A 14,649-nucleotide genomic window follows, 5' to 3' on the forward strand; every position below is an offset into this window, starting at 1 on the left:
GGAGACCTTTAAAGGAGGAAAGTTATGTCGAGACCTGAAGAGTGATAAATGTCAGGTTGGCTCAACAGTGCATTGACACATTTACCACCAAGTCATGCAGAGGAGAGGGAAGTGTAAATTAATCTAATTGTTTAGCCAGAAGCTGCATTTTCCCTTATTTGTGTTTAATGTCCTTTTTTTAAAGTTGTTTCATTTCTTGTCAGGGATATAAAGGCTTTTTCCATTCCCCCATTGCTCATATCACCTCCATCAAAATCAGATATGGACAGGTTTTAAACAAAAACAGAAATTGCAGGAGAAACTCAGAAGGACTGGCAGCATGTGTGAAAAAATGAGTTCATGTTTTGACACTGGAGTCCCCTTCTTCAGAACACTGTTTCATTCTCTTTCCACAGATGCTTTCACATTTGCTGCGTTTCTGTAGCAATCTCAGTTTTAGTTTCAGATCCTAAGCAATTACAGTTCTTCATTTTGTTTTTTTTTGTGGGGAGATTTGAGGTATTCAGGTTTGCTTTTGAGATTTGGCTCAGAGCGCATGAAAAATATTGAGCCTGGAGATGACAAAGATACAGATGGGAGTTTAAGTGATAATTGGGGTGAGGAAAATTGTCTGGCATAGTTGGAAATAGATAGTCTTGACAATAGATTGGATTCAGATTGAAATTAAGTTCAGATTTGAGCAGTATATGGAGGCTGTGCATTGCTTTGTTAAGTTTGAATAAGTCATGAAACATGGGGCTAAATTTATGAAAGCAAAGCGAACCACTCTAAAGTATATTTTTGTTAAATATCAATGCAGTTTCAAATTACTGTATCTCCAATGCTTTCTTCGTGATCTGTTCTACACCACTCCAACACAGAAAAAGCTGGACAAACTCAACAGTTCTGGCAGCATTGTGGAAAGAGTAACAGAGTTAATGGTTTGACTCTGATATGACTCTTCTTCAGCATCCACCGTATTTTGTCTTTGTTCCACATAATATATCTGCATATTATAGTTTTAACCTGATCACTCTATTTACCTTCATTTGGATTAATTTATTTCCAGGTCTTGGGGGAACCAAGTACATCTCCTTTGAGGAGCGCCAATGGCATAATGATTGCTTCAACTGCAAAAAATGCTCCATCTCACTTGTGGGGCGTGGTTTCCTCACAGAACGAGATGACATCCTTTGCCCTGAGTGTGGCAAGAATCTGTGAGAACAAATCAATCAACAGAAGATTTTATAATAACTCTGACAGCAGCTGTATTAAAACAACCCACCTGGCTAGCACCTACTGTTGTATGAATAATCCACGATTGTATGTTCAGTTATTTTGCTTGACAATTTCAAAAAAAAAGTTTACAAAATGTTAATTAATTTCAAAGGTAGTTTAATGAATGTTTTAGGATGTCTTCAAATTAAAATTTAGTGTTTTAATCTAGTACATGTGTACCACAAATAAACAAACAAATTTATATATCCCTGTAATATGATAACAGTAACTGTCCAAAAAGAGTGTTTACATCAGTAAAGAATTATCTGTTGATGGAAAACTTTTGAGTTTTTGTATAGCTATAGAAGTAATGTGGTACAAATGTATAAGTGACTTTGTCAGTTAAGTTGCCTGCATTGCATCTGAGTTAAAAGTAACAAAGATCCATGTGCACACTTTATTATTAAGCTAACTTTAGACTGCTTTATGCATTCATATCTAGGAAAAACAGTTTTCCAAATAATGTTTTGTTATATTGCATGAATAAATATATGAAGTGAATATTGTTTGAAGGCATCACCATGAGTCTCAAATATTTTTCTCAACCATTAAGTATTTCAAAACAGTATGTGTGTAAAGAAGAAATATACTTTGTAGTTCTGTGCTAATTACCCACTACATTTTTGAAGGAAATATTAATGACTGCAGTATCTGAACTCAGATTCTTGACTGGAGGTTCTTCTTCCCATCTGATCCAATTGTACAAAATTTTAAAATATAACCAACACTTAGCCTGTGGCAAAGACATAGTTGCCACAGGTGTACCCTCTCATTAGAGAGAGACGATTGGTAATGATTTAACCTTAGGGTCACTATGCTTCAGGCAAGGAGAAAGATTGAGAGGAGAATCCTTTACAGTAACCTCAGCCAGTGCAAGAATTCTACCCACATTGTTGGCATTACTCTATATCACAAACTAGCAGGCCAGCCAACTGAGCTAACTGACTCCATACAGATTAACAGACACTGGATGGAAAATGATTCTTTTGTAAAAGGTTATTATTGACTTTCCCTCTAATAAATGCCCCAAATTTCTTTTGAAATGGCTTTAAAATTATCTTTTGTGCAATGGATTGCTTAATTTAGTTCTTTGTAGTAGTTATCTACTATAGTTGATTTTCAGCTCCACTAAAACTAGTTTTAGAAAAATAAAGTTCCAACCAATTGCTTTAGTACAGCAACAACTTTAGGAAATTATTACCTTTATCCGAATTCATCTTTCATTCATAGCTCCAAGCAGATTCCATGAGACTTTCCTCCATTTGATTACATCATCTTGAAAAAAATGTCCTTTGAAGCTTAAGGATTGATGCCTCGGGCAAAGGGAGATTTATTTTTGCAATGTAATTGAACATGTGGAATATCCAACAGGACATACACGCATGCCATAAGAGGAATTTCACAGTTTGAAGACTATGGACATAATTTATATGCAGAGACTGATACAAGTAGAACTAACTCTAGTTCATATACTGGTCTGTGTATTTTAATTTTCAATGTATATTTAGTAACTTTCATAAATTGTCACAACATATGTGCATGAAATTTTTTCTGTGGTAAGAGATATGGTTGATCCGTTCAATTCTACCATTAATGTGCCGACTGGCTTGCAATAAGCATGTGATCCCTACATCAGCTATAAACGCCTTTGTGTGCAGTATGTGAAAGATGTTATAGACATGCCTCTCACAGTGAGGATTCAAGAGAAAGAAATGTGAGTTGAAAAGTTGGGGAGTGAGAGCTCAGCGAAACAGAAGATCAGGGAAAAGGATGAGTTGTGAGGGGAAGGTTTGGCAAAAGAGATCAATGGGGACCAGGAGGTTCAGGGATGGGAGATGAGGCAAGAGGGAGAGTCAGGAGCAGGTGAGAGAATGAGTGATTAGGAAGAGTCTTTTATCTTTTATACTTCTGAAGTTATTTTAAATGTCATTCAACTGACCGTTTAAATAAAACTTAAGTTATCTCAAGAATATGGCTTAAAAATAGTCCTGGGATTTACATATTAATGAATCGAAATCGGCAACCCATTCTAAAAGCTTGAGCATTGAGCTATCATTTCAGCTGTGTGACACTGTAATCTTTTGCTATAAATTCTGTGTCTTATGATCCTGCTCCACAGCTACCTGATGAGGGAGCAGCGCTATGAAAGCTGGTGCTTCCAAATAAACCTGTTGGCCTATAACCTGGTCTTGTGCGATTTTAAACCTTGTATAAGGGAAAACAGAAGCTAAATCCTTGATAGTCAAGAGGTGAAGTCCCATGTGAGAGAGACAGTTTACATTTTATTTGCTATTGGTGATCACTGACAGGTGCATTGAGCAAAAACATTTTGACCTCCACTGAACTGATGCTTTTCCTTGGCTGCACTGAGCTATCAATGCCCAGGGATTCCCTGAGCCACAGCTCCTCAGTGACATAGAGCCAACTCTTTTCCTCGTCTCTTACTGACTTGTTGCATGGCACAGTTTCTAGATCACATTGTTGTTATAACGCATTTATATAATTTCATGTGATATTCCACTTTAAAGATACCCACCTCACCTTCAGTCACATCTGTCTCAACAAGACTCTTTGTGATATATGTTACAGACACTGACATACAGAAAACCACAAAGTGTCTCATGCTAGCATCAAGTGAGTACTGAAAGCTAGTGATGACTAGCAGGGAAACCAAAAAGGAAACTTGTTTTTTTCTGTGCAATGTACAAACCCAGTTTCATTTTCTGTCAGTCACATACATGATAAGCATTTTAAGTACATTCCATACATCAGTATTTTTAAACCACTGTAAGAAGTCAGTGTAATCGCAAAAGAAGGTTTAGAGATATAGAAGTCCACTTTTTGCACTTGGAAAATGTGCAGGAATGTACATGGGAATGGTTATGTTTGGAGGCAACAAGCACAAGAACAATTTTTAATGTGACGAATGGTAATTCACTCTCCCTCAACAACCTCCTTGGCTCTTCTGCTTCTTTTGAAACTGTGAATCACTTCAATCCCCGTGAATTTATTTACAGTACATCTTCAGAGCACTGTTTTCTGGCTCTGTCCTTATGTACACAGTACATTGTCTCAAAATACATATGCCCCAACTTCTGTCACTTTCCAAAGTATTGCAGCATTCTATCTTTGATCCTCTCCTGTTCATCGAAAAATGACCCATTTTGCATTCTTCAGAAAAATGAGGCCAGTTTTTCACTGCAAGTCCACACCAGGCAGATAGAAATTAAATCGTTTTGAGTTGAAAATTGAATAAATGTCCACAAAAGCCAATCTGACTTTTGCGTGCAATTTACATGACATCTAGTGGTATAATCTGTGCATTACAGCAGGCTTTTTGATCAATTATAAGCCCGACATTTCGGTTACATTTTAATTCTATAATATCATCACAGTCAAATTTTCTTTTTGACAAACAAGACCTGGTATTTTAGGTTGGTAGCATAATGACCAGCAGTCATTGTTTTTACCTCTGTTTACATGCAATGTACAAACCCAATTTCATTTTCTGTAAGTCACATACGTGATAAGCATTTTGAGTACACTCCATACATCATATTTTTAAACCACTTACTGTAAGAAGTCAGTGTAATCGCAAAAGAAGGTTTAGAAATATAGAAGCCATTTGTTCCTTCAAGTTTAATTTTCCATTAAAAAACTGTTACAGTATTCTAATGGCCTCTTGAATCAATTGTATGTACATAGCAAAGTAGTTTAATGAAGATTCTGCAGCTTATCTGGACAATTCTAGAAACGAATGCCTTTTGATCATTACCCCCTCAAATACCTGTTCAATACCCTTATATCTATTTCCACTGATCCACATGTTCATCACCCTCTGTATAAAAGGAAATACATTTTACATTTTACACAGCTAAACTTGAGGCTGTATGTCATAGTTGTACCATTTATGGCAATCTAAAATATCCCATCAGGATTCAGTTTGCCTATCCTTTAAGAATCTTGATTACTGAAATAATGTCACTTTTATCAGCTAACCCCCTTGACTATACATACCAACATCTAAGTATTCTTCCTTATTGTGCCCAGAAATGTGTTATTAACATTAGTAACATACAACTAACTCTTGAATACCTTTTCCTGTGCCGTATTCTACAATTTTGAACAATTTCACTTCTCTACATTTGTTCTCATTGAAAAGTTTTTTTCTCCCTTCACTTACTAAACAATCTTCCCAATCTATTCTGCTTGGTTTACCTATTGCTTAAATTCCTCATTTGTTTTTTCCACATTCAGCTTAGTTTCTTTATTCAATTCAAATCATTTAAATACACTGAAATCAGCAATCATCTTGTACTGATTTCTGATGTATCCTAAATTTGAGTTTTTATCTTAAGGTCTGCACTCAAAAGATCATTTTGGGCTTACTCACTTTATATCAATTAAGCGTTGCTTGGCATAAGTTCTGAATTTGTTGCATATTAATAGCTATCCTACGGTTGTGGTTTGTCCATAAACAATGCTGCAGATTTTCCTCCATTATTCTCCAACTTATTTTATGTAGCTTGATCAGGTCTTCCCTCATTCACCTTACAAGCTCAAAACACTAATAGAAATTACAGCATTCAACCAACCGTTTCTAAGCAAATGTTAGGTCTTCAACTGAATCTATCTATTCATAACTTCATCCCCATTTCATTATTCATGTCCTTCATTTCTAAATATTTCATACAATTCCTGTTTGTGGCAAAGTTCATGCCTCAATAGCCATTTGTTAGGTCATGCCTAAATGTATTTCATTCCAGTGAAATAAACCCATTTATCTGTATTGCCTTTCACAAAAAAAACCCTTCACTAAATCCATTTAATTGTTGTATTATGATTTCTACATGCAAAGAACTACATGCAGTATGACAAGGAATAACAGTAGGCCACTTGGCCTTTTGGGTCTGCTCCACCATTCAATAAGATTATGGCTGATCTGATTTTAACCTTAACTCTACATGCCTGCATAACCTTGATAATCGTGCATTCCATTGGTAATCAAGAATCTATTTATGTCTGCCTTAGAAATATAATTAAAGATACTGCATCTACTGCTTTTTAAGGCAGGGAATTCCAGAGACTCTTAACCCTCAGAGAAAATGTTTCTTCATCACTGTTTTAAATGGCACCTCCCTTATTTTCAAAACGTGACCCCTAGTTCTAGATTCTCTCACAAGAGGAAATCCTTTGAACATCCACATGGTCAAGTCTCCTCAAGATCTTATGTTTTCAACTAAGTCACCTCTGACTCTTTTAAACTCCAAAGGATAAAGGCCTAGCCTTTCCTTTTAAGGTGATCAATTCATTCCAAGTGTTAGTCTAGCAAACTTTCTCTGAACTGCTTCCAACACATTAACATTCTTTTGCAATTACAGTGACCAGTACTTTTCATAGCCCCCCCACCCCCAGATGCAGTCTTATCAATGCCCAGTATAACTGAAGCATAATCTCCCTACCCTTCAGAATAAACCATAACATTCCATTAGCTTCCCTGATTACTTGCAATACCTGCATACTAAAATTCAGAGGATCATGCACAAGGATAGCCACATCTATCAGCATCGCTGAGTTCTGCAACCTTTCACAACTTAGATGGCATGTTTTTATCCTTTCTGCTAAAATGGACATTTTCACATTTACCAAATGTTTGCCAACACACTTAATCCATTCATACCCTCTTTTTGGGTTCCTTATGTCCTCTTCAAAACTCACTTTCCTACTGTTAGAATCCTACTTTTTAAAATAAAAATCAATTTTGAGCTGGAAATGACTGCTGGACTTTTGGACAGTTTGTGATAAAATGAAAAGAAGACCTGCTTATGATGCCAGGCCTGGCGGCAAATTGCAGGCTGATTCTTGTTTAACAGGATTCCAACAGGTACAGTGATCCTAGGAAGTGCATTGTGCTTAAACAGATAGCAGAAGTTGACGATTAACAAGTTCAGCACTTGGGAATTGGTTCCAGCAAATCTGGAAGAGACCCTATGGTCAAGCAGGTGGCAGATGTTGAATGGTAATTGAGGCCTTGGGAAAAGTTGATCAGACTATCAGGTCGGAACCAGAATTAAAGTTGATTTTTTTGAACTATGATTTCTGAGAGAAAATTCTGGGCTACTGCTGATATAGCATAGAGATTTGAAAGTCCCCTGCCTAATCTGCTACACCAGCTTCTGGAAGCCCAAAGAGTAGTAAGCTGAGTTGGAAGTATTGCTGATTTTGCCTGGGTGAACTGAGGTGACCCTGATCAATAATTCAGAAAAAGCAACCAAGGAGTCGACATTTTTGCCTGTAAAATAATGCATCATGAAAGTCATTTAAATAAGTCTGGTCAGTTTCGCTATTTTTTCTATTCATCCCTTAACCGTGTTTATATGCATGTCTGCCTTTTTGTGTGAATGTGGAGTAAAATCAGATGTTTTGTGTTTAAACCACAGACATTAATCAGCTTACCATATTTTTTTTTCTATTTTTTTTCTCTGCTAACCGTATTCGTTATTTAATAAATAATTAAGTCTTTAGATTAATTGCAAGATTGATGTCTGGTAATTAATTATTTGCAAATAATTTATTTGGGCTTGGTTATTCAAAAGCCTGGTCAATAACTTACTGGAGTGACTGTTTGGGGGTGTTTGAGTATTTAAATTTAATATGTTTTGAATACAGAGGTAGAAAGGCTGATAGGGTTGAGCTGTCTGGCTCTATGTCATAACACTATCTAAGCTAATACTTACATTTTACTTATAGTACAAGGGAATAGCTAAAATGGCACATACTGTACAGGGCCTTTTGCTTCACTCAATATGCACCTTTTTCAGTTGAAAATTAAACAGCCACACACAGACACCATAAAAAGGCCCCAAAAGGATTTCTAAAATCAACGGTTGAAATAATTTGCTAAACTAGTCTGCTAATAATATGCTCTAGACCTGTCATGTATATGCACTGAGCTCAAAATCAACTAAGTATGAATATATGTGATGCCATTTGTACTTAGCAATTTATCTGTACAAATGTACAAATTACCTGAATTAAACATCATTTTCCTTTAATATTCAATACTTCAATTATTCTAGCTTATCCTTAAAGTACATTTTTTTGACAGCAGGAACCAGAACCCCACATGGTTTGGATGTTTCCCTTGTGTTTGGTGACCAAAATTAAATGCCGTATCTAAGGTTTGGCCTAGCTACTAACATAACAAAGAACAAAGAAAGTTTACAGCCTAGGAACAGGCCCTTTGGAACTCCAAGCCTGTGCTGATCCAAATCCACTGTCTAAACCTATCGCCCAATTGCTAAGGAACTGTATCCCTCTGCTCCCCACTTACTCATGCATCTGTCCAGAGGCACCTTAAATGAATCTATCGTGCCTGCCTCTACTACCTCTGCTAGCAATGCGTTCTAGGCACTTACCACCCACTGTGGAAAGTACTTACCGCGTGTTTCCCCCTTAAACTTTTCTCCTCTCACCTTGAACGTGTGACCTCTTGTTTAAATAGTGTTATGACATAGAGCCAGACAGCTCAACCCTATCAGCCTTTCTACCTCTGTATTCAAAACATATTAAATTTAAATACTCAAAGACCCTCAAACAGTCACTCCAGTTAGTTATTGACCAGATGTTTGAATAACCAAGCCCAAATAAACTATTTGCAAATAATTAATTACCAGACATCAATCTTGTAATTAATCTAAAGACTCAACCTGGGAAAAACCTTATCTTCATCCACCCTGTCTATATCCTTCATTTTGTAGACCTCAATCAAGTTCCCCTTCATCCTCTTGTTTTCTAATGAAAACAATCCTAACCCACTCAACCTCTCTTCATAGTTAGCACCTTCCATACCAGGCAACATCCTTGTAAACCTTCTCTGCACCTTCTCTAAAGCATCCACATCCTTTTGGTAATATGGTGACCAGAACCGTACACAGTATTCTAAATGCGGCCGAACCAAAGTCTTGTACAATTTTAACATAACCTGCCAACTCTTTTACTCAATACCCTGTCTGAGGAAGGCATGCATACCATATGCCTTTTTGACCACTCTATCCACCTGTGCAGCCACCTTCACAGTACAATAGATCTTAACTCCCAGATCTCTCTGCTCCTCAACTTTTCCCAAGGCTCTTCCATTTACAGTATAATTTGCTCTAGAATAAGACCTTCCAAAATGCATCACCTCAAATTTGCCCAGATTGAACTCCATCTGCCACTTCTCCACCCAACTCTCCAGTCAATCTACGTTCTCCTGTATTCTTTGACAGTCCCCTATACTTTCTGCCACTCCACCAATCTTTATGTCATCTGCAAACTTACTGATCGAAGACTGGAGGTTGGCAAACATGGTGTCCTGTTTAAGAAGGGCGGTAAGGACAAGCCAGGGAACTATAGAACAGTGAGCCTGACATTGGTAGTGGGCAAGTTGTTGGAGGGAATCCTGAGGGACAGGATGTACGTGTATTTGGAAAGGCAAGGACTCATTAAGGATAGTCAACATGGCTTTGTGCATGGGAAATCATGTCTCACAAACTTGATTGAGTTTTTCGAAGAAGTAACAAAGAGGATTGATGAGGGCGGAACAGTAGATGTGATCTATATGAACTTCAGTAAGGCGTTCGACAAGGTTCCCCATGGGAGACTGATTAGCAAGGTTAGATCTCATGGAATACAGGGAGAACTAGCCATTTGGATACAGAACTGGCTCAAAGGTAGAAGACAGAGGGTTGTTTTTCAGACTGTGACCAGTGGAGTGCCACAAGGACTGGTGCTGGGTCCTCTACTTTTGTCATTTACATAAATGATTTGGATGAGAGCATAAGAGGTACAGTTAGTAAGTTTGCAGATGATACCAAAATTGGAGGTGTAGTGAACAGCGAAGAGGGTTACCTCAGATTACAACAGGATCTTGATTAGATGGGCCATTGGGCTGAGAAGTGGCAGATGGAATTTAATTCAGATAAATGCGAGGTGCTGCATTTTGGGAAAGCAAATCTTAGCAGGACTTATACACTTAATGGTAAGGTCCTAGGGAGTGTTGCTGAACAAAGAGTCCTTGGAGTGTGGGTTCATAGTTCTTTGAAAGTGGAGTCGCAGGTAGATAGGATAGTGAAAAACTCGGTAAAAGCCTGAAACGTCGATTTCGAAGCTACTTGGATGCTGCCTGAACTGCTGTGCTCTTCCAGCACCACTAATCCAGGATAGTGAAAAAGGCATTTGGTATGCTTTCCTTCATTGGTCAGAGTATTGAGTACAGGAGTCGGGAGATCATGTTGTGGCTGTACATTGGTTAGGCCACTGTTGGAATATTGCATGCAATTCTGGTCTCCTTCCTATTGGAAAGATGTTGTGAAACTTGAAAGGGTTTAAAAACTATTTACAAGGATGTTGCCAGGGTTGGAGGATTTGAGCTATAGGGAGAGGCTGAACAGGCTGGGGCTGCTTTCCCTGGAGCATCAGAGGCTGAGGGGTGACCTTCTAGAGGTTTACAAAATTATGAGGGGCATGAATAAGGTAAATAGACAAAGTCTTTTCCATGGGGTCAGGGAGTCCAGAACTAGAGGGCATAGGTTTAGGATGAGAGTGGAAAGATATAAAAAGACCTAAGGGGCAACTTTTTCACACAGAGGGAGGTACGTGTATGGAATGAGCTGCCAGAGGAAGTGGTGGTGGCTGGTACAATTGCAACATTTAAAAGGTATTTGGATGGGTATATGAATAGGAAGGGTTTGGAGAGATATGGGCCGGGTGCTGGCAGGTGGGACTAGATTGTGTTGGGATATCTGGTCAGCATGGATGGGTTGGACCGAAGGGTCTGTTTCCATGCTGTACATCTCTAAGACTCTATGATCAGACCATCAATGCCCTCTTCCAGATCACTTATGTATATCACAAACAACAATAAACCCAGCACTCATCCCTGTGGACCACCACTGATCACCTTTCTCTATTTTGAGAAACTCCCTTCAATAACTACTGTCTGCTTCCTGTTGCTCAACCAGTTCTTTATCCACCTAGCTAGAATACCCTGCACATCATGCAACTTCATGGCAGCCTCTGATTGTAGTTGACAAATTTGGTAACATACCTTTGCATTTTGTTAAGCTGAAAATTGAGAGTTTTGAGTCTCAAAATTCTCACAGCAATCAACATTTATCAAAGAACAACTGACGCTGGAAATCTGAAACAAAAATAGAAATTGCTCGATAAACTCAGCTGGTCTGGCAGTGTCTGTGGAGAGAAAACAGAATTAATGTTTTGAGTCCAGTGGGCCTTCTTCAGAACACTAAGAGTAGGAGTGGACTATCTAGCCACAAGCCTGAACCACAATTTAATAAAATGATGGTCAATCTGATTACAACCTTAAATCCACATTTGCCCCAAAAGTTTCAAAGACTCTCCTCTTTCTGTCTTTTCAAAAATAGATGGAAAAACTCTTGATCCTCAGATCTGTTTCAAATGGGTGATCCTCTACTTTTAGATTCTCCCACAAAAGGAAACATCATCGCTATATTCAACCTGTCAAGACCCATCAGCATCTTACATGTTTCAAACAACATGTCTTTAACTTATTAAACTCCAGCAGATAAACCCCTCGTAAGATACCCCACATATTCTAGGTATTAGCCGAGAAAACCTACTCTGAACTGCCTCTAATACATTTGCATCCTTTCCAAAACAAGGTAATCAAGATTGTATGCAGCGCTCCAGATGCAGTTTCATCAGTTCTCTGTATACATGATGCATTACCTCCCTGCAATAAATAACAGTCCACTGTTATACTTCCGATACCTGCATACCAAGGTTTTGTGATTCATACATTTTAGATCCCTCTGCACCTCAGAACTCTACAGTCTCACTACATTTAGTTAATATGCTTCTTTTTCATTCCTGCCAAAATAGACAACTTCTGTTTTCTCCTTTTATACTCCATTTGCCAGATCTTTGTTCACTCATTTAACTTATTTATACGTTAATTTTGCATTATCAGCAAAATTGGCAAGTCTACCTGTCACACCTTCACTTAAGTCATTTATATAAATTGCAAATAGTTGAAACCCAGGCACTGAGCCCTGTGACATATAACACTTGGTACATTAATAAAATGCAAATAACTATTACCTATTAAGTCAGTTGAATGAGCAGTTGACTAAGTTTATCAATTAAAACATTAGCATTTTAATTTGTACATTATTTAACTTGAAAAGTTTGAATTAAACTCCTGATTTACCCTTGGTTTTTACTGAATCCATGCAGCAATTAGCAGCATTAAGATGTGCAAATCCTTAAAGTAATTTCCTCGCTCTGAAAATTCACAGCCCCTTAAAAGTAGTGCTGACAGGATGCGCACGAGGTGTAAATCTACTGTTCCAGTTTTTCAAAGCATGATGTCTTTGTACATCACAACAGAGTCCAACACATAGTATTGCTTTAAATTTCATATTTTAGTGGCAAATATGGTAGATTTTGTTCTCCTGTCTTGTAAGAACATTTTGAAAATGATAATGGACTCTTTATACATAAAATCTTGGTTGTAGTGCAAGACATAGCCAAAATGGCACATATCCCATTGGTTCTTTTGCTTGACTTAACATACCCTTTTATTCAGTTGAGGCAACTATAAAAAACAGCCACACAGAGTTCATAACAATGTCCCAAAAGGATTCATGAGAGAGAAATTATAGAAATAATGTTAAACGTTTTTGCTAACAATGTGTTCTGGACCTACCAAGTATATGATCTGAGTTCTAAATCAACCAAGTATGAATGTTCACATGGTGCCAATTGTATTTACCCACCTGAGCGTGTTAGTGGTATGGCAGGGTAGGTGGTGTTGAAGAGAGATGGGGTATCAGAAGGAAGATTAAAGACTCAAGAACATTTATTTTAAAAAGTCATGACTATTTTTACCACTCATACAAAAATTACACATATTAAAACAATGTCGTGTAAACTTCTGCTATATCCTATTGAATTTACAGTTGCAGTAGCAGTCAAGAAGAGTTCAAAGATAAATGCATTATAGTTTAGTAACCCTGGGGTTATTTTGACAGGCATTTTAATTTAATATCAATGTTAACAACAGTTCTGTGTACACAATGATAGCATTATAATTAATTCAGAAAGGAGAGCATAAGATAGCTATGGATTTATTGAGATGAAAATTAATAATACGTACAGCAATTTGCACCTCCTTAAAACAGAGATGCAGAATTTAATGACAAGGTAATTGAAAAAGAGACAGGCACAGTCATAACAATGACAAAAACCAGTATATTACTACAAAATTAAGTTAAAACTGTCCCCCAGGTCTTTTGCCACAATACACTCCCTCTAACATTAAGAATCAGCCTTTGTAGAGTCCAGAGACAGTATGCTCCTGTTACGTTCGAAAGGCAAGGCTAGTAGATGTGGGGAATGCTGGGTGATGAGAGAAATTGAGGATTTGGTCAAGAAAAAGGAAAAAGGCAGAGATCGAGTGAATCCTTAGGAGCGTATAAAGGCAGTAGGAGTGTACTTAAGAGGGAAATCAGGCAGGCAAAAAGGGGCAATGAGATAGCTTTGCTAAATAGAGTTGAGCAGAATCCAAAGGGACTTTATAAATACATTAAGAACAAAAAGGTAACTGGGGAGAGAACAGGGCTCCTCAAAAATCAGCAAGGCAGCTTATGTGTGGAACTGCAGGAGAGATACGAAACAAGTATTTTGCATCAGTGTTTATTGTGGAGAAAAATATGTAAGATACAGAATGTGGCAGGATAGTGACATCTTGTAAAATGTCCATGTTAGAAAGGAGATGGTGCTGGATGTCTTAAAACACAAAGATGGACGAATCCACTAGGACCTGATCAGGTATACTCTAGAACTCTGTGGGAAGCTATGGAAATGATTTTTGGGCCCCTTGCTGAAATATTTATACCATCAATAATCACAGGTGAGGTGCTGGCAGACTGGAGGTTGGCTAATGTGGTGCTATTATTTAAGAAAGGTACTAAGGAAAAACTAGGGAACTATAGACCAATAAGTCTGACATCAATGGTGGGCTAGTTTTAGGAGAGAATCCTGAGGGACAGGATTTACATGTATTTGGAAAGGCAAGGACTGATTAAGAATAGTCAACATGGCTTTTGTGTGCGAAATCATGTCTCACTAACTTGATTCAAGTTTTTTTTTAAATTAAAGAGGATTGATGAGAGCAGAGTAGTGGACGTGATTTACATGGACTTCAGTAAAGCGTTTGACAAGGTTCCTCATGGTAGGCTGATTAACAAGGTTAGATCTCATGGAATATGGGGAGCACTGGCCATTTGGATACAGAACTGACATGAAGGTGGAAGTCAGAGGGTGGTAGTGGAAGATTGCTTTTCAGACTGGAGGCCTGCGACCAGT

At 37.8% G+C, this 14,649-nt stretch overlaps 1 protein-coding gene across 3 annotated transcripts in view; it reads left to right on the forward strand.

Moving 5' to 3' along the window:
- The window catches only part of LOC140481418 (four and a half LIM domains protein 2), a 45,674-nt gene extending 43,901 nt beyond the window's left edge, over positions 1-1,773 (forward strand). For all 3 annotated transcript variants that reach the window (XM_072577574.1, XM_072577575.1, XM_072577573.1), the window contains exon 6: positions 1,049-1,773. In XM_072577574.1, the coding sequence (XP_072433675.1) occupies positions 1,049-1,200 (152 nt within the window). In that variant the 3' untranslated portion in view covers positions 1,201-1,773. The remainder of the gene's footprint in view (positions 1-1,048) is intronic.
- The last annotated feature ends 12,876 nt before the right edge of the window (positions 1,774-14,649 follow it).

Source organism: Chiloscyllium punctatum, chromosome 9, assembly GCF_047496795.1.
Source record: "Chiloscyllium punctatum isolate Juve2018m chromosome 9, sChiPun1.3, whole genome shotgun sequence".
NCBI classification, from domain to species: domain Eukaryota; kingdom Metazoa; phylum Chordata; class Chondrichthyes; order Orectolobiformes; family Hemiscylliidae; genus Chiloscyllium; species Chiloscyllium punctatum.